General features: G+C 50.0%; 2 protein-coding genes across 2 annotated transcripts; both read right to left on the reverse strand.

Annotated features, from left to right (window-relative positions):
- Window positions 1–1,026: 1,026 nt before the first annotated feature.
- On the reverse strand, window positions 1,027–14,555 carry PSMD3 (proteasome 26S subunit, non-ATPase 3). Its single transcript, XM_082679510.1, has 12 exons — window positions 14,178–14,555; window positions 11,637–11,827; window positions 9,854–9,991; window positions 8,485–8,621; window positions 7,383–7,573; window positions 7,108–7,211; window positions 3,655–3,769; window positions 3,431–3,550; window positions 3,185–3,288; window positions 2,747–2,902; window positions 1,675–1,725; window positions 1,027–1,489 (listed from the first exon to the last, which is right to left on the reverse strand). The coding sequence occupies exons 1-12, from the start codon at window positions 14,395–14,397 to the stop codon at window positions 1,412–1,414; spliced, it is 1,605 nt and encodes a 534-aa protein (XP_082535636.1). The 5' UTR covers window positions 14,398–14,555; the 3' UTR covers window positions 1,027–1,411.
- Window positions 14,556–17,456: 2,901 nt separating this feature from the next.
- GSDMA (gasdermin A) lies at window positions 17,457–19,763 on the reverse strand (the record flags this gene model as incomplete). The annotated part of the gene is given in 5 exon segments (XM_082679419.1): window positions 17,457–17,633; window positions 17,637–17,756; window positions 18,216–18,289; window positions 19,014–19,128; window positions 19,596–19,763. Coding segments are annotated over 5 exon segments (654 nt in total).
- Between the last annotated feature and the right edge of the window lie 682 nt (window positions 19,764–20,445).

A 20,445-nucleotide genomic window follows, 5' to 3' on the forward strand; every position in this document is an offset into this window, starting at 1 on the left:
AGAAGTTACAATCTAGTTGGGAGGATAAGGCTTTCACAGCGACAACCTCCTAAGAGAATCTGATTATCCAGTGAGTGGTTCAGACGCCAGGGAGTTGAATCACTGTGAGGCAGGATGCCTGGAAGATGTGTAGCAATCAGCAAGGTGCAGAGCGAGAGCTCGACAGGAGAGGGAACGCAGCTAGGAGAGGCAGAAACCCACGAGGCATCGTTCTGATAGCAGAGCTCGCGCAGCAGGAACGAAGGGTACGTGTACGGCAACGCCCCAGATGCCAACCAGAGAACATCAATGATGCGAAGGACCCAATGTGGGGAGCACTGCTGACAGCGACTGGGAGACTTACAGAGACCCTGGCAGGTGCATTTTCCCACCACATGCAGCTGAAGGTGGGCTGGGCATCCACAGGGAGCCCCCTCTCGCCTGACCCCCGCTCTGCTCTCAGGGAGGAGCCTATCCCCCACTCCATAAGGACCACTGGGCAGAACCCTGCTCTCAACCCGCTGGAGCCTTGCAGGAGACCCTTCTCTCCTCTGTGAACCTCACCTGAGGGTCAGACTCGCACCTTGTGTTTGATCCACTGGAAGCCCAGATTCCCAGTTTTAGAGCCAGGAGGTCACTGAGTCTAATCATTTATCTGGCAGATATGGGAAAGGAGCCTGAGAAGTTTGGAGGTGCCAGTTATCTGAGAACCAGTTAGATATGAAAGAGTAAACCCAGGCCCTCTGATCCCAGATCAGAGTCTCCCCACCCAGCCCTCGGCCTCCTCTTCATCTACAGCTGCTTCGGGTCCTCGGGCCGTGCTCCCCACACTGGGTCCTCTGCATCATTGATGTTCTCTGGTTGGCACCTGGGGCGTTGCCGTACACGTACCTTCGTTCCTGCTGCGCGAGCTCTGCTATCAGAACGATGCCTCGTGGGTTTCTGCCTCTCCTAGCTGCGTTCCCTCCCAGGCCAGAAAAAACTCTGGGCCTGTTAACGTTGCACATGTGAGAGTGAAATAAGAGTAATTAACTGATGCACAAAGGGTCCTGGAGAACTTTTTATTGTTTAAAAATCACAACTGAAGCTTCAAAAAACATACAACCTAACACATGTCCCAGTTCCAGTGCCCTCCTCCCTGGAGGAGAGCACAGGGCTAGTCCCTCCCATCCTGCTGCCCACACTGCTAGCCAGGACCCTGCCCTGGGGAGGCTGCCTGCTCGCCCTCCTGCCCACGTGTGCTACGTCACCGGCTGGGGAGGGGCCCTGGGATGAGGTGGGGGTGACTGGCTCCCTGCACCCCTCAGCCCCTGCACATATGCAGTCTGTGTGCAGCGTGTGGGAAAAGGGGCCGGTTCCCTGGGCAGGGACCCCCAATGGGGAAGGATAAAGAGCCAGTCCCCACTCACCCACCCCTCCCCAGCCCCCCAGCTCAAGGAAAGCTGTCATCGTCATCTTCCGCCATCTCCTTGGCAAACTCCAAGTCCTGCTGCTCCCGCTCCCGCCGCTCCTGGGGACAGAGGGGGCGAGGGCCGGGCTGCTGAGGACAGGTCGGGCTCTCTCACTCCGTCTCCACCCAGGGCCAGAGACTGCCCAAGCTTCGGAGTTGCCCCAGCCCTTGCAGAAAGCTCCCCTCTCCCCTTTCTAGAGGGAAGTTTGATCTTTCAGTCTTACCCGAAGCAGAAGGCAGCTTACCTCCGCAGACTCCAAGTCCTTGTTGTACGATTTGGGAGGAAACCTCATGGCCTGAAGCACAACAGAGAGAGGAACAAGGTGAAGAGGAGGCATCAATGTAACACCCACTCATCGTGCTCCTGCGTGCCAGGCGCCAGGGTATGCGCGGGATAGGTGATCACTCCCTAGTTCAGTCCAGTGGCGGAGCCAGGCATGGAGACTAATTCATTACTACAACACCACAGGGTAAGTGCTGAAGATGGAGAATTAGAAGAAGCCAGAGGTATAAATGATTAACCCTCCTGATCGGGCCGGGAGAGGGACTGGCAGTGAGAAGGAAGACGAAGAATGGACGGGCTGTGGGAGTGGAGGAAAGGCGTTGCAGGCAGAGGATTCAGGGTGTGAGGTGGCCCGGCCTGAGTTCATTGGGGCCAACTGGGGCGGAGGAGGGGGGTCGGCGGAGAGGTCCTGGGTGGGGGGGAGGCCAGGGACGCCGGGGACCAGATCACGAAGGGCCTTTCCTGTCTAGCAGAGCACAGCGTTTGCCTGGTTATAAGTGCAGCTATATCCCTGGTTTCCTGGGGGAAGAGAGCAGGAAAAAAATCGGCAGCCCAACAGTACCAGCACCTAACCCAGCGCCTGACACAGGGTAAGAGCTTAAGAGCCTTTTGTGGAATGAGATGGCAGCCCTACCTTTTACACAATTCAGACTTCGCTAAGTGCCCCAAGACAGTGATTTCATGTAATCCTGTCAACCCTGCGAAGCAGGCAGGGCAGGTAACACCTCATTACCAGCTTCACAGAAGGAGAAACAGGCTCAGAGAAGGTAAATGACTCAAACTTGGAACCAAATCCAGAACACTGCGCTCTGAATCCCTGTCTGACCCTCCCTGGCAACCAGACCCCTGAAGAGCAAAGGGAAGGTGCTGTGGTCCCACAAGCAGTCCTCTGCCCCTTCCGGACACCCAGTGGTTTTACAGAGATCGTCTGGGAACTGTGCCCCAAACCAAGCCAGTCTTCCCTGAGGAACCCGTGGGTGTGGAGGGGGGCACGTTGCTGCCAAGCATCGCCTCTGCAGCCCAGGGCTCCGCACCTTGACAGACATGTTGTGAATATCCAGGCAGAAGGAGATGCGCTGGTGGAAGGCTAGCTGGGGCTCACGGGTGGAATAGATGTCAATCATCTCCTTGGACTGGACGTAGCCCTTCTCGTGGTTGATGCTGGCCTCAATGACGCCATCCCGGATGGCCTGCAGGCCCCAAAGGTAGGAAGAGTCACCAGAAAGTCCATCTTCTAAGTCCTAGAACATCTTGTCCCATCTCTTTGTCCTCCTTGATCTCTCACACACTCACTTGCATACACACACCCTCTCTCTTTCTGTGGCAACTTCCTGGCTTCACTGCAAGACGGGCACTCCCTGAAAAGACTATGCCACTGCTTTACCCATTCCCCTCCTTGGTCAACCTCCTCCCACCCCCATCTCTGAAATAAGGCAGGAAGGTGACAACCGCGGTCCCCGAGCCAGGCCCACCTTGGCAACAATGAACTCTGCATCCTCTGGGCTATCGAGCTGCAGCTTCTGGGCGATGTCCGCCAGGGAGATTCGGGAATAGGAGAGGCTGATCATGCGCACACCTGGGAGAGGAAGGAGCGGTGGGGAAGATGGGGCGGGCACAGACCCGTCACCCGCCCAGGCGCCCACAGGGTTGTCCCTGCCCCTGGAGAAGCCTAGTCCGGGTCCTGCTCTGCCAGGGGCCCCTCAGACGCTGCTCCACACCTGTCTTGATGACGTTGTGTCGCAGTCGGATGATGAGGGTGTAGGTCCCATCTGCTTGAAACTTCTCCCCAAACTGATCCAGGACCTGGTTGAACTTGGCCAGGTTTCCCGTCCTGACAGCTGCAGTGGGGAGAGGAGTGGATCAGATGCTGCACAGGGTGCACACAAAAAAGGGGCCACGGTGCCAGGGGTCCGGCAAGCTCTGGGAGGGGACCAGCCCTTACCCTGGGTCAGAAGGAAGTAAGGCATGAGCGAGCGCTTGAGGGACGGTTGACGGAACTGCAGCCGGTCCGGGATCTCCCCCAGCAACAGCTCCACCACAATCAGAAGCTTGTGCACCTGGCAGAGTGCGACAGAGGAACACAGTGGGCAGGGAGCCCCACCGGGTGGTAGAAGAGAATGAAATGGGGCTTCAATTCAGTCAGACACACAGGGAAAGAGGGAACGTGGCACTGGGACCAGGCCCACAGAGAGAGGAAAAAAATCCTCAAGCTGTGCTGGGCGTGGAATTGAAGCTCTGCCTTGGGAGACAGGCCTTGTGAGCTTCTGACCCTTTGGCCACACCAGGTCCTCAGCTGCATTTCATCTGGCCAATCGGTGCACAGCGCCCTGAAATGGCAAAGTTCTAAAGTACAGGCAGATGGGTAGGTTCTGTGGCTCAGAAATGGTGAGGAAGCAGGGCCGAGAGGCCTAGGCAATGGAATGTGAGTCAGCCAAAGATGCTGCTAGGGAGGTGAACTACGTGTAAAGTTAGTTATCTGGGTAGAGGCAGCAGCTCAGCGAGTGAGCCGGCTGGCTGGAAAATCGGGCCCCTCCTCCTCCAAACACCACTGTGGGTATTTCTCAAGGGCGCCTCCCGTGGATTCAGCACCGTGCAAGGACGACTACGGTGGAGGGGACGATGCCCAGCAGTTACGGAGCCTCCCACCAAGCAGGAGGGACAGGAGCACAGACAGCTAAACCACGTGACAGCAAGTGTCACGAGGGAGGTAAGGGGTTAAAATGGGTGGTGGCTGATGGTGTCCACCCCTGGGCAAGGACCCTTCCTTCGCTCCTCCACCCACACCCACGAGGCTGCCCTGTCCCTTGGCCCTCGGCGTACCCCACGAGTGAGGGGAAAGCCATGCCGACGGCAGAAGCTAACACATGCCTTAAGGATTCTGATGAAGCAGAAAAGGAGGGAGGACGTTTCAGACAAGGGAACAGGCTGGTGAAGAGGCCGGCATACTGGAGGGGGTGTGTGTGGGGCCACCTGGAGAGATGAGCGGGGGCCCGTCCGGGGACGTGCGGTTTTGAATGCCAGGGTGAGTTCTGAGTTTGGAGACAGAACTAGCTAGGCTGTACTTGCTAGCTAGGAAACGCTGAGCAACTGAGTCTTTGGTTTCTACCTCCCTAAAATGGGCCTAACAACAACAATAATACCTGGCTTGCCTACTTCACAAGACTTACAATACTCTACTGGGCAGGCAATGGGGAGAAATGCGAGCTTCCCGGGCCATGCAGACGGGCCTGGAGCTCCGCTGAGTCAGGCAGCTGTGCGGAAGCTGGGCTGGTGGAGGGGAGGATGGCGACCAGCAGGGTCAGCGGCTTGAACAAGGGCACTGGTAACATCAGAGAGGAGATGAATACAAAAGCCATGGAGGCAAATCAACAGATGACTCAGCGATGGTGAAGGGGGTGTGGGGAGGAGTCCAAGATGGCCCGGCGGCTCCTATCTGGATCAGGAGGGCAGGAGGAAGGACTGGTGAGGGGTGCCCAGAAGGGCCTGTCTGGACAAACTGAGGGTGAGGAATCAGGCAGTCTCTACACAGAGATGCGTGGTGGGAAGTCGGATTTGCAGGTCTGGCTTCATGAAAGGGGTTAGAATTTGTATTATGGGCTGAACTGTGAACCCCCAAATTCATACGCTGAAGCCCTAACCCCCTAGTACCTCAGAATGTGACTGGATTTGGAGATAGAGCCGTTAAAGAAGTAATTAAGGTAAAATGAGGTCATATGAGTGGGCCCTAATTCAATACGACTGGGGTTCTTATAAGAAGGATTAGGATACAGACGTGCACAGAGGAGAGACCATTTGAAGACGTCAGAAGATGGCCAACTACAAGCAAAAGAGAAGCCCTCGAAAGAACCAGCCATGCTGACACCCGGACCTTGGACTTCTTGCCTCCAAAACTGTGATGAAATAAATTTCTATTGTTTAAGCCACCCAGTCTTGTAATAGCAACCCGAGCAGATTAAGACAGTTCATAACGGACTTTGGTGAAGCGTCATGGAGGTCACAGCTGAGCCATGAAGGCAAATGAGATCACCCAAGGCGAGAATGGGGATTTTCTACAGATGGATACTTTCAACATGCTCTGTTGTAGACTCCAAGTTAAATTCGATGTCTCTCTTTACCCATTCTCACTCTCCCTGTTTTTACTTAAAGCTGGCTTCTCCATGTGGGCTCTCTATCCCACTCCTCCTACCTTGTTCAAGGCCTTGGCCCATCGCCTATTTGCTTAAGTCTCTCTGGGTGGCAAGTTCCCCAACTCTGCCCCTTCCCCTCTCAGGCAACCCTCCCACCTCCTTCCTGGCTCCCTGGCCAACAGTCTACAGGTCAAAGACCGTACTCCAGCGCCCTCTGCTCCTTCTTCTGGCGACCTGGCTCCACCACAGAAAACTGTGAAACCTTACCCATCCACAGTAAAACCCGGTCTGAAAACACTGCTTTACCCCACGAGACCTCTCCCTGGTGCACAACACAGCCTATATGTTAATTACCTGTATTTTTAGTGAATTTTTGAAGAAGGCTTAGTGTGTGTCCTACGTTGTAAAAGCAATCTCTCACTGTGCAATGTACCCCATGTGTCTGGAAAGCCATTCCTTTCTATGAAAATTCTACCCATCTTTCAAAACCCAGATCAAATTTAACTATTTAAGATTACTTTGACCACAACTGAATCTGCCGTTCTCTGAACTTCTGAACTGAAACAAAACAAACCTCCCACCACACTGAGCTAATCACTGCACGTGCTCACCCTGCTCTCTTTCAAGGGCACTAGGAGGTGGATGTGTTAATGTGAGAGCAGAGGTTTGTAGCTGGGAAAGCTGGTCCTAATTCTGGCTACCAGTCTCTGTGCCTTTACACAGGCCGTCAAGCCTTTCTGAGTCAATGTTCTTTATCTATCTCTTCGAGGGCAAGTACCATTTCTTATTCTTCTTTTCTATCCCTCATAGTGCCTAACGTGAAGGTCAGTACTCAAAAAACTACCTGGTGACTGACAGCTTTGCCACGGCCAAGGTTTACCTCCACCTGAGTCAGACAGCCTTAGGGAGAGCTCTGGGTTCCCTGGCCACAGACAACACTGCTCCCGAAGGGGCATGTGAGGGACCAGGTAAGAGCCTGGGGTTTATCAACACAATCCAGGCCCTCACCCGCAATGACTACAGGGGGTTCTGGGGAATGAGGACTATTCTAAACCTACGTACCGGGGAGAATACTGGAAACAGAAACTGCCCGAGGTACAGGTAGCGTCTGCCTAACGCGCCCTGAACAGCGTCACGTGCAAACAGACATGCGATGCCACCTTCAGGGTAAGAAGATTAAGGACTTCCTGGGCCCCTCAGATAGGGAAGCGGCACTAACATGGTATGAGACAAGTAAGGGGGTCAAAGGGGTGAGAACTGCCGCTCACCGTCTGTTTGAAGCCGACAGCTGTGTGCTGAGGGGCCTTGCGAAGGGCATTGGTCATCGTCCTCCGGGCCTCTGAGTACTCCAGCTGGATGGCTTTGATGCGCCCTGGGTGTGAAGAAGAGAACTGATCAAGAGGATGGTGTGATCCAAACTCCGGCCCCCCGCAAACCAGAGTGCCAAATGGGCGCTCTTATGCACCAAGGGCACCACTTTCTTAGCAAATTTGCACCGAGTGAGCCCGAGACACCTTCCGGCTGGGGGCCGGGCCCTGCTCACCTGTATAGTAGAGGTACCTTGCCCACTCATTGTTGTTGGCCTGCTCGGGGAACACAGACTTGGACACCAGCTTCTCGGCCTGGTCGTACAAGCTGTAGTGTAGGTAGTTCCGCAGCAGGAGGTTCAGCAGTGTGGCCTGCCCGTCCGCGTCATGCCGCAGGGTGGCGGTCCGGAGCCGAGCGTGCAAGAAGCTTCAAGAAGGAAAGAACCGGGAGGTCAAAGCCTTCACGTAACAACTCTTCAAGCTGCCTCTGACCTCTCCATTCTCTCTCAATTCCTAAAAAAGTGACTCAAACTGCTTTTCTGGTTATTCACTGAATACTCAACAAATGAAGCACTAGTCCAGGTGCACAGAAGGACAGAACTCTGCTCAGGGAACCTGCATTCTAGTGGGGGGAGACAGACAGCCATCACGATGAATAAGCGTACCATGCAGCTCAACAAAAGGTGGCGGGGTGACGTCGAAAGCAGGGTAAGTACGACGGGAACCGCAGAAGGAGAGGAGGATGGGGTTGCAACTTTAAACAGCCCAGTCAGCGTAGGACTCGCTGAGAAGGTAACAGTTAAGCAGAGGCTTGAAAGAGGCAGGGAGGAGAGCGTTCTCGGCCGAGGGAACAGTGCGCTGGCGTGCCCGCGATAGAGCGAGGCGGCCAGCGTCGGGGGAGCAGTGGAAATAAAGTCAAGGAGGCAGTAACGGGGGCCAGACCCCGTGGGGCCTTATAAGCTGACATCACGAGGGCTTTGGCTTTTCCCTGAGGGAAACGGGGAGCCGCTGCAGGTTTCAAGTAGAGGAGCGAAAGGCTTTCCGGCCTGAACCTGCTTGCACCTCTGACCCACTAATGAGTCCTCCCCTGACGTGTGGTGAAGGGAAGAGCCTGGGAGACAGGACTTAACAGGCCAGTGGTCGTCTCCATTTCCTCATCTAGTCTCAGCCTCGCCCTCAAACCCTCGCTCTCAAACCTTGCACACCCATTACCCCCACTTCCTGCTGGGCACGTTACATCTACCAGCCCACAGCCCCCTGCAAGTCCACAGCTCTGTGGTAGTGCCTGACCGTGTCTCTGACCCCACGGGCCGCGAGCCAGACCGCTGGCCACAGTACCTGCGCACCACATCCAGCTTGTCCAGGAACTCATAGACCCGAGCATGGTAATAGTAACACTTTGCAGCCACAAGGTCCAGGGCCCGGCGGTTCTGAGTGCTGATCTTCTGCATCAGGTCATCAGAGATCTTCTGTGCCTGGGGAGGCAGCCAAAAGAGAATCAAGCGTCAGTGTTTCAAAACGTTAAACACGGAGCCAGCAATTCCCCTCCTAGGCATACGTCCAAGAGAACTGGAAACACACGTTCACATAAAAACTTGCACACGAACATTCATATCAGCATCATTCACAATAACCAAAACGTGGAAACAACTCAAGTGCCTATCACCCAATGAATGGATAAACAAAATGTGGTATATCTATAGGATGGAATTTTACTCAGCCATAAAAATGAACAGAGTACAGATATATGCCACAACATGGATGAACTTAGAAAACATCATGCTACAAAAAAAAGCCAGACACAAAAGGCACATATTATATAATTCCATTTAGATAAAACGCCCAGAATAGGAAAATCCATGGGACACAAAATATTAACAGATTACTGGGCTGGGGTGAGGGCAGAACAAGGAGTGACTACAGATAGGTATGGCGTTTTTCGGTGGGGGCAGTGATTAAACTGGTGTGGAATTAGATAGTGAGGGCGGTTGCACAACCTTGTGAATATACCAAAGACTACTGAGTTGTACATTTTCAAGGGAGTGAATTATTCCTAAAAACCAACCAAACGAAAGCCAACCAGTGGCAGAGCAAGGAAAACACAGAACAGAGGACTGAGGAGACCTGTCATTTTTGGGGCATGCTCTTGGGACAGCAGCTAAGCCTGACAAAGGAGCTGGCCCCGGCTGGAAGGCGTGGTAGAAGAGTGCTATCCAAAATGGAGTCTTTCAGTTTCATAATAATAGCTACCATTTATTAAAATGTTGTGAAAGCTTACTACGTGCAGATCATTGTGCTAAGTATTTTTAAAATATATTATTTTATTTAATACTAACAATAATCTTGTAAGGTGGGCAGTTTGTCTCATTTTACACACAGCTGGGAGAAATTAATGTGCCTAAGGTACAAACGGGATTTGAACCCAGGTATTTCTGTCTCCAGACCTACTCTTCTCGAAAGCATCCACTATACTGGGATCGCACCACAGACGGGTACAGAGTGGCCACTGCCAGCCCTTTCCCAGAGCCTGAGCAGGAGTTGAGGGGTCTTCCCCGGATGTGGGGCTGGGTGCATTCCCACACGGGGGAAGAGCCTGGGGGACAGTTAATAACCCAGCGATTGTCTATTTCTTCACTAGAGGCACCCTCCCCCACTAAGCCCGCACCCCGCCTGGGGCGCGTCCGTCACTTGCACGGGCCCCGGCTACCTCTTTGTAGCTCTTGCTGTTCATCAGGAAGATGACCACGAGGAGCTGGAGGTAGGCTTCCACTTCAGGCAGGAGGGGAGCAGATGCAGCTTTTCCTGTTCGGGGACGGAACTGCAAATCGGCTTCTGTGTCCATGGGCTAGAGAGGACATGAGTTACCGTGGAAGAGCTCAGTCAGATCAATCAACCAAGAATTTATTAAGCACTCACTATGTATTTCAACAAATATTTAATAAGTGTCTACTACACGCCAAGATTTTTCTAGGTGCTGGGGGTTCAGAAATAAAGATGACACAGTCTCTTTCTGAAGGGAGTCAAGGAGGCTGGCAATACAATAAATACAGAAAAGGGTTACAGGAGTATAACATCCTTACAGAATATAATGTGGACAGAAAGGATGATGTAAGGACCCCTCGGAGAGCCTACAATCTAAGTAGAGATTAAACCACCATACTTGGAACCACTGCGAATTCTATCAGGCAGGGTTAATAAAGGGATATAATTCTAGAGATGAGATCAAGAATAATGAGTCAGGGAGTTCCCTGGTGGTCTAGTGGTTGGGATTCTGGGCTTTCACTGCCGTGGCCTGGGTTCAGTCCCTGGTTGGGGAACTGAGTCCTGCAAATCGTGCGGTGTGGCCAAAATTAAAAAAAAAAAAAAAAAAGAATAATGAAACAAAAAAAAATTTTTTTTTGGTGGGAACAAAGGAATTTGGGGAGAAATTGACATATACATAGTACTTACCTTCAGATCTAGTCACCAAAACTGGAATAATGTGTAATAGATCAAAAGACGATCATGGTGGGTTACTTTAGAGATGTAAAGGTTAAAAACATTCCAGGTGGGGCTGGGAGAGGGGGCGCTTTTCCTTTTTCCCAGACAGTAAAGTCTTCACTGTCCACCTCAAGGATTTTCTGAGTTTTTACATCTATGAAACAGACTGTAAGCATACAGGATTTTAGGGAGATGAAGGTGGCTGAAGGGCCAGTGAGGTTTGAGAAGGGGCAGGACCCGAACTGTATCATGGATGATAAGGGGAGTTTTACAGCCAGAAAGGAAAAGGACAGGTTTCTCCTGGCATGGAGACCACTACCACCAGCAAACTAACTTCATCAACATGCACTCTGTGCCACACCCTGTTCTAAGAGCTTTCCCCCTCCTCCTCGCCCCCCCCCCCCCAAATCTGTTCATCACATTTACCAAATGAAGAAAATGAGGCACAAGGAGGTTAGGTCATTTGCCCAAGTCCCACAGATACCAAATGGTAGAGTTTGGATTCAAATTCAGCACCCCCTCCAAAACCTGTGCTCTTAACCACTGTTCTTTTGTTCCTTTTTTTGTTGCTTTTTTTTTTTTTTGGCCGCACCATGTGGCATGTGGGATCTGTGGGATCTTAGTTCCCCAATCAGGGGTGGAAGCAAGGAATCTTAACCACTGGACCGCCAGGGAAGTCCCTTAACCACTGTTCTACACATCCTTCATGGTGAAGCTTCGGAGGCAAAAAGGCAGTGGAATAGGCCCCCTGTTGGGGGTGGTGGGAAATGAGTGTGGCTGGAAGGGTCCTGATTCCTGGCTCTTCTTCCTGACTCAGAAGAATGACTCTACAGGGCAGAAGGATGGTCGCCTTGTTAGAGGGCAAATGAGTATTAAGAGGGGCTGTCTTGCTTCATGACTCTGCTATGGCAGGTAACAAGACAGGTCTCCAGGATAGGAAACAGTTACACAGGGTGGAATGTGTGTGTCAAGCCAAGCCTGCACCCTTCACCCTGGCCTGACTCACTTACCTCTTCCAGGAAGGGTAGCAAGAAGTCTCGAGTGGCACTGTTGGAGGTGAAAAAGCCATGCACAGCCTTGTACAGAACGTAGTGGTTGAGGCGGCGTGATGTGGAAGGTAGCATCCGCAGGGCCCGCAGCACGAACCGGGGCTCCTTGCCTGAGACTGCCTTCTCCAGCTGTTTCACGTGCTCCTTGATGTCTGTGGAGGACAAGGGGAGAAAAATGTTAATTCCAACTCCTACTGCCCCCACCCCCCGCCACTCCAGCCAAGCAGTCCTAGGGAGCCTCTTACAAATGGCAGGATGTGGCCAATCACCGCTTTTGCCCTAAGAGCAATAGTTATGGATGCCATACATTGATTTTAAGACATAATCAAGAGACAAAGAAAAATAAAGCTGGGGTGGGGGAAGGAGTAGAGGGTGACAGAAAAAAGAAAAAAACAATGAAAAACAAAAACACGTGGAGATTTAGCGTATCGTCAAATAGGAAAAGACTTCTAAAATTCTTCTGAGAACTGTAAGCAAAAGAAAAATATCTGCAACACATGTGACCAGAGATTCATATTGTTTTTCAACAAGGAGCTCGTATAAAGGATTACAATAAATAAAAATGAACATGAATGGACAATACAAAAAGAGGAATGACAAATAACAGACGTGAAAAGTATATTTCACTAGTATTCAAATAATCACAAGGGAAAACATTTTTCAATTACCATTCTAGTGGTGTTTAAAAAATGATAACATATAGAGTACAGGGGTGAGCAAGACATTTCTGCTCGTATAATGTATATCAGTACAGTTTTTCTGGACAGTAACTACCAAAAACCTTAAAAACAAACGTAAATACCCGTTCAATTCAGGGATCTCTAATGAAGAAATAATTATAGAGGTAGATCAGACACTTGGGCACAGAGATGACGGCTGCAAAGCTATTTGTAACAGAGAAAAATAGACACAACTTAAATATCCAGAAATAAGGGAATGCAATCAATTGGTCGTTTCTCAGTTACCTTTGTATTTTTAGCATAGGGTGCTGGGGTCACATTAACGATGTAATAATAATAACAGCTAATATTTATGGAGGACTTTACTATGTTTTCATCACGTATTAGGCACAGTTGTAAACATTTTAATCTTCACAACAACCCAATTAAGTAGGTACTATTACTTGCATTTATAGAGATGAGGAAGCTAATCCCAGAGCGTATATTCTTAGCCATTATATCAGTTATTCAATAAATGTTTCTGGAATACATTGAATGCTTTGTTTATGGATATGTTGCATGAAGGCACACAAAATCATCTGTATTTAGTTATGCCTTGTTCCAAACTGTATATATAAACTTGATCTCAATTATGGGAGAGCAGCTCAAAAATTCATAGGAAATAACGTCAACCACGGTTGGGTTTTTTTCCCCCCCTACTTTAGACCTCTTATATTAAAATGTTTATAAGAAACATATGTATATACCCAGTAGGTAATGCTGAATGGCACCTTTGCCACTGGTTGACTATCGTTATTTCATGTAAAATGATCTTTATTAGACACTGAGCCTGCTATCCAACTTCAGAGTAGAAGCTGATGCAGTCAGCGCTACCACATCCTCAAAGCACCACCCAGGAGCCTAACTTTGCTTATTTCAATGTTTTCGAGCTAGTTTCTCATGCAGTTAAGTAGAGAGAAAACCCGATAAATAGTCCGGTCCTACTTGATCCAGAACCAGAAAAGAGCACCAGGGTCACAGTGGGAAGCTCTCACTCTACCCACTCCAAATGCGGACAGGATGCTCTAAGTAGGAAAAGTGAAATATGAACTTGGAGGAACAAGAGGATGATAGGAAACAGGGAACAGGCACCTAGGAGAAAAGAAATGGGATTGGTATATAGTTTACGTGGAAGGTGAACATTAGGAACTCACACATCCGACACCTAAAAAGTTGGAGTGTGTAATGTGTTTAAACTCTTTAGAAACAGAGTAGGAGTAAGTGCTTGCAGGAAAAGAAAAAGAGCAATGGGATCGTTTGGGCACCTCAATTACAGCAACAAGGAAGCAAGATACTAGGTAGAAAGGGGGAGTTAGGGGAGTTTGCTAAAGGTAGTTAAGACAACAGAAACCATTCTTAAAATGCAGGGGCCAGTATTTGGCGTCATTCTGACCCCCTTCAAACATAAATACAGACACTGGTTTTTAGAGAGATCAATCGTGCACTGGGGTCGCTAGAATCAGTCCGGTGGGATGTAAATGGAGTAATAAGGTCAGAGAAGAAAACTCAGAAGAGTCTATGGGCCCAGTGAGACCTACTTCTAGATGCAATCCCCAGTGGGGGGTGGTGTGTGCGAAGGGAGGAGTCCTGAGCCTAGAGAAAACGTTCAGTTATCCGGGCTGGGGTCGGGAGTGTCAGGGTAGTGGGGGCAGGCATTTTGGGTGATCGCAAGGAACCCTCAAGTCAAGGTGGTAGAGGCTGCGCTGGCATCCCAAGGAGAGGGTGGAGCACCGCTGCGCTGTCACCCGTGATAATGGCACGTCCCCGGCCCGGGCTCTCTTACCCTCCAAGGTGACGGTGTCCAGCTCTCGCTGGGAGTGCTCAGCCGCCGCAGCCGCCGCCTTGCCATCGGTCTCGCCAGTTGATCCGCCACTCGCCGCCGCCTCCTCTTTCATCTCCACATCCTGGGGCGCCGGGGGCGGCGGTGGTTCTTGTTCCCCTCCGCCGGGCGGCGGCTTCGCCTTATCCGCGCCGCGGCGCCGCGCCGAGCCCTCCTGCTTCATGGCGCCCGGGGTCGCGGCCTAGTCCGGGCACCGAGGCCGGGGCCTCGCGTGAACCCTCGCACCGGAGACCAGGAACAGAGCCGGGCCTGCACACGAGCGCGGACTCGCGTCGGGCCACACGATGACGGAGCACCTGCAAACCCCTTCCCGGCGCTGGGCCTTCTGGGAAACGCCAGGCCGGGCTGGCCGATGGCCGAGTCATCAAAGGGGAAAAAAGTCAACCGCCGAGATGCAGGATGGAGGCGGATCTTCGCAGAAAGAGCGGGGAGGAGCCTTTATGAATTTGCGGGGCTTGCTTTGGAGTGCTCCAGTGTGTTGATTTTTTTTCTTGCGCCTCTCGAGTGCATTTCCGTATATGTCCACAAGAGGTCACCTCAGGCTCCAACTGGGTTACCGCGGACTCCACCGCGAGTAACCCACCCCGCGTGGAGTGGGTAGGGCCTATCGGAACGTAGGGCGTGATGACGCCACGAGTTGCTGGGCGGGTTTCATGCCTAAACTCGCTCAATTTGCGCCTGGCAAGAGGTCCGTTTTGATATCCAGGAGGCTGGTCTTCAACCGCCGCCCGAAGGGATGTGGAGCTAGGTTGTTGGACTTAAAATAAAACCAAACTGGAGACAAGGAAGAACCTTATGGGATTCAGACTTCTTTGTCCGAGTTTAGCTCGTGCTGAAAATAAGGCATAAAATCTCTGCAGCCTGGGAGTGCGGATGGGGGCAGAGTGCATTTGTGTGTGATTACTTAAGTTTAATAAAATTTAGGGGTCCACTCTGTGAGGCCCAGGGCTAGCACATTCAGGGGGAGGGTAAAAAACAGCGCCAGAATGTAGCCTCCTGGAAGCCTTGCTCTGGGCTGCTGTGTATTGTGAGGCCAGAGGAAAGAGAGAGGCTTCAGGGGGTACGTTGGGGCGCCTTTATGCATCCAGACACTGTAGTGAAATGGGGGAACAGAATAATAGTACACCTAAGGAGCACCTAAGAATCCTCCAAGGGAAAGAAATTGGACCTGAAACCCTGGCCACTTATCTTTCAAACGAATCCTCCAGCGATTCTGCAGGAGGAGGATACAGTTTCCAATTTCTTAAGACACAAAACAAAAACTCCCTTCCTATCTTGGAACTTTTATCTCTTCCATAAATGGAAGTTTTAAGTTTTAGACCAGGTCAGACCCTGCAAGACAACCTAGCCCTGTTGTAAGGTCCTAGAGGGCAGAGAATATGTTTCGACTATATTCTCCTTTATATTTATACAGAGAAAGGGTATTCTCTGTATTCCTCCTTTTGCACTATTGCAGCGAATAGCTCCTTGCACTAAACAGCCACTTACTCAATGGAAAAGTGTGTGCTCCAGTTTTAGGGGAAAAATGCCTTGGCCAATTCCTCCCTAACTGTCCCCCTGCCCCCTAGGACTGGGAGAAGGATAACAGGACTTTTGAATCATCACTGGAATAAACTCATGAAAATCTCTTCTTTGTAACACCATATCTGTAACTGAAGGTGGGCGTGAGAATGGTAAAGGAAGAAAACCGACAGGTTTTGTTGTTCATCTTCATGAGGTTACCCTTCTGGATAGTTAAGGTGTTAGCTCACTTCATTGTTAAGTTTACATCACAAGGGAAAAATAATCAAGTCAGCAGATAACTACCCAGTATGTCCTTGAGCAATATAGCGAGGCCTTGGAAGATGCCCCAGAATGGGGGAGGATGGCTTAACGCAAAACTTTTGTCAGTGGGTCATGAATTCTTGGTGAGTGAGGGAAGCAGCCTGGGTAGGGGGTGGCTAAGAATGGGGAGAGTCTGACTCCTGGGGCCAAAAACCTTGCAGAAGTTATTCCACCCATAAAACTATTTTAAGAGAGAATGGTGGAAGATGTTAAAACCCAGCTTTAGGCAGAGGAGGCTGGTATGAACCCAGCAGTTTTATGACACTGAATGTCTGTATTAGCCCTTCCACATGCCAACCTACCCACATGACAACCACGCTAATTGGGGGCAGAAGAAGGAAAGGTGAAATGAGAAGATAATATCACACTTTCTTTTTAAAGTTTGGCATCAGTCTAATTCTTGGGTACTGTTTATTTTTTTAGTTTTACTTATCTGCATTTTTTTTTATTATCTGCATTTTTAAAGAAATTTTATTATTTTTTTTTTTGGCCGCGCCGCACAGCCTGCGGGATCTTAGATCGAACCCGGGCCCCCAGCATTGGGAGCGTGGAGTCTTACCCACTGGACCACCAGGGAAGTCCCATCTTTTGCCTTTAGAATCTAGACTCCATATTCCACACCCTCACAGTTCTTCTCTAAGCATTTTCCAGGTGGTTTGAGGACCACATGATAGTATTCATGTACATGTAATCTCTATGTAGTATGATAATGTTTATTTATTTTTTCCTGGCACAAATTAAGAATTTCCTTAGGATAGGTTCTTCAAAGAAAAACACCAAAAGACATTTCACCCAAGGTGAAATAATATTTTTTTCATCAATTCCAGTAAAGCTTGATTTTTGGAATCATAAGCGGTAGGGGTTTTACCCAGATGATGCACTGGAAGATCTACAACTGGATAAACCATTTCCTGAGGTGAGAGAACATTTTCAGTCTTATGATTTGGATCATATGGGGGAAAAACGTCCATAGCCACACTCCATAGATTATAATCATTGCTAAATATTTAGCACAGTGGAACAGTGAAACAAATGGACGAACACCTAAAATGTATAAAGAAAAAGAGGACTTCAGATATTTGATTAGATAGGGGGTTCTAAAGGGGTAGGGGTTGGGCTAGGAAACTGTTTAATTTTGGTTTTGCTGAAATGGGTCATAGTTTTAAAAGTTTGAGTGTTTCCACTTTTAGAGGACTTAAGCATCAGCAGATGGGTTGTGGAGCCATGGGGCAGGGGGACATACAGAGTTGGACAAGTGGAAATTGATTATCTTGGGTAATCAGCTAAGGTTTCCATCATCCTCAGCCTGCTGGCTCCCAAACGCCCTTGCATGTCAGGACAGGGCACAATAAAGTAGGGAAGGCCTTAGGAGAGCAGGAAGCCAATGGAAAAGGCAACTTAGGACGCCTTGGTCAGTAGCTGCAGGAGGGAGAGGCCAGCGTAACGGGCACAGAGGCGGGGAAGGGTGTCTGCGTCCCATGTGTACTGGGGGCCCGATCTCTGCACTTCCAGGCCACTCAGCCCCACTAGGGCCTCTGTGAGGGTCAGTTCCTCTTCCCCAAGAGAGGAAAGCAGCTAAGGCTGCAGGGGGAAAACACCCTCTTTATCCTGGAGGAAATTCCGTTCCATTGTGCTCTCCACCCGGAAGGAACCAAAGTAGTATGAAAAGGAAGAACTAGAAACCTCTCTTCCTTTTTCCTAACTCAAAAAAACCATGAAGAGGGCTACCGTTCTTTTACTATAACCCCTTTTGTTACATTACATGACAACTCTGTCTGGGCCTTTTAATAACCCTGAATGATGAGCAGCAATTTGTTTTTAGCTCCATTTGACAGAGGAGTGAATTGAGGCAGACTCAGAGACATTAAGATTTTCTCACATCCCTTGGTTAGGAATAAACCAAGTCAGAGTTTTCTGTCTCTTCTACTAGGATCAGGTTGAAAAACCCAGATAGTTGCCCAGAAGGGCACTCTTTTCCCTCTAGTTGTGAAATAGCAAACAGGAAGAAACATGGAGAGAAATGAGAAGTGGGCATGAGCTCCTGGGATAAGACAGAGGCCCTGGAGGATGGTTCTGTCATGAGGCGAAATTGTATCTTTCCACTGGTTCTAGCTGACTCCCTCGCAAACTCTCCCGACATCTGCCATTTTTTCTCACCAGCTTTAGCTGCAAAGGTAAGATCTTTTTCTCCATGGATTGTACCAGCAGCTTCTGTTGGGCTTCACTTAGCTCTGGAGAAGAAAAGCAGAGAAAGAGATGTGTGGGTGCAAAGGGGACTACAGGCTCCCAGTGGGTGTATTTCCAGAATGTTGGCATCCGTTGATTCATACATTCATCCATGGTTGAATGCCTGCTCTAGGCCAGGCACCTTTGCTGGATGTGTTAGGTAAAAATCATCCTCTCTTCACTCAAGGAACTTGCAGTCTAGTGGAGAAGACAAAGTAACATGCAATTATAATCAGGCTGTTACAGGAGCCATAGCTGAGGGTCTACTTTGGTCTTGGTGTTTGAGGGCAGGCTTGGTGAAGGAACAAACACCTCAGCTTACACGTGAAGGTCCAGAGAGTTTTTCAAGGTGGGGGAATGTTTCTTGCAGAGGGAAGAAGAGAATTCAGGGGCAAGATCAGAAGATGTTATCCTCGAATTAAAACTAACAGATATCGATATAAACGTGATGAGCTTAGATATATGTAGAAGTTTTAAATATATGGCTGATAAAACTAGGGTTATTTCCCAACCTCTGTTAGCAAGACTAGGCTATGATGACCAAGTGAATCCTTAGGAATGAAACCAACTTTTTTAAATGTAGATATAAACTACTTAACTGTAGTATAATTTGCCTGACATTTACTTCTTTACTCATTCATTCATTAATTTATTCATCTGGAAATTCATTTAGTGACTCATTCCTACCACTGAATAGGTATATAAATGAAGACCTCACTCCCCACTTACCTGTTAGAGGTCCAAGGAAATAGAGGAGAGCACCCATAGCCTCCTTTGAGAGTAGGACATCTTTTGGGAGTGCCTGCAGGGTTACTTCATGTCCCTTGTCTAGAGCTCCTTCAAGCTGTGGGGAAAGTTGGGTTACTATTCAAGATAACACAGTTAAAGGGCATAGTGCCTGGCACATAGCATTCCCTTGAGATGTGCTAACTATCTCCATTTCCTTGTTTCTTTTTCAAGGTATCAAGCCCTGAAAAGTGTTGGACTCCTGGGTTCCTTGGTGTCTGAGCCCTGGACTCTGGAAAGGAAAGGTCCAGCCCCCTTCCAACGGAGGGGGAGCCTACCCTCTGTCCATGAGGAGGGAGCATGTGCTTCGGGGGAATCTGCACTGTTTGCCCTTCTCCAGAGGGACACGGGGAGCAGTGGCGACCCTGGCAGCCTGGGGAACACTTGACCAGCCTTGGGGAAGGCATCCACTGTCGATTCCTCTAGCTACTGCCCACCTTCTGCCAGATCCGTCAGATAGCCACACACAGCTCCACCAAAAGCCTTCCTTCTTCTGCATCTCCTACCCTTCCCTTGGGTCCTCACCGTGAGCTCCAGGTCTTCTAGCTCCTTTTCCTTCCCTAAGAGTTTGCTGAGGGAGCTGAGCAGGGAGCTCTTCCCTTCTGGGCTCAGCTTCTCCACTTCCAGGGTCTCTCTCGTTTTTTTTTTTTTTTTGGCTGTACGCGGGCCTCTCACTGTTGTGGCCTCTCCCATTGCGGAGCACAGGCTCCGGACGCGCAGGCTCAGCGGCCATGGCTCACGGGCCCAGCCGCTCCGCGGCATGTGGGATCTTCCCGGACCGGGGCACGAACCCGCGTCCCCTGCACCGGCAGGCGGACTCTCAACCACTGCGCCACCGGGGAAGCCCCCGCAAACCACTTTTGACACGTTCGATCAGTCACAGCACCTTCTCCATACACTGCACAAATCTTTTTTTGCATTTCAGTTGCGTTTTTACCTTTCTTGAAATAATAAAGCATAATATTCAGAAAATGTTGCTGTTTTTCTTCCATCTTCAATATTAAAATGGCTACACAAAAATTCACCAATTTTGGACTTCCCTGATGGCGCAGTGATTAAGAATCCGCCTGCCAGTGTAGGGGACACAGGTTCGAGCCCTGATCTAGGAAGATCCCACATGCCGCGGAGCAACTAAGCCCGTGAGCCACAACTACTGAACCTGCGCTGTAGAGCCTGCAAGCCACAACTACTGAGCCCAAGTGCCACAACTACTGAAGCCCGGGTGCCTAGAGCCCGTGCTCCACAACAAGAGAAGCCCCCACTCGCCACGACTAGAGAAAGCCCGCACGCAACAATGAAGACCCAACGCAGCCATAAATAAATAATTCTAAAAATTCACCAATTTTGATTTTTTTTTAAATGCACGCTGATGTGA

Source organism: Grampus griseus, assembly GCF_964374135.1.
Source record: "Grampus griseus genome assembly, chromosome: 20".
Lineage (NCBI taxonomy): Eukaryota > Metazoa > Chordata > Mammalia > Artiodactyla > Delphinidae > Grampus > Grampus griseus.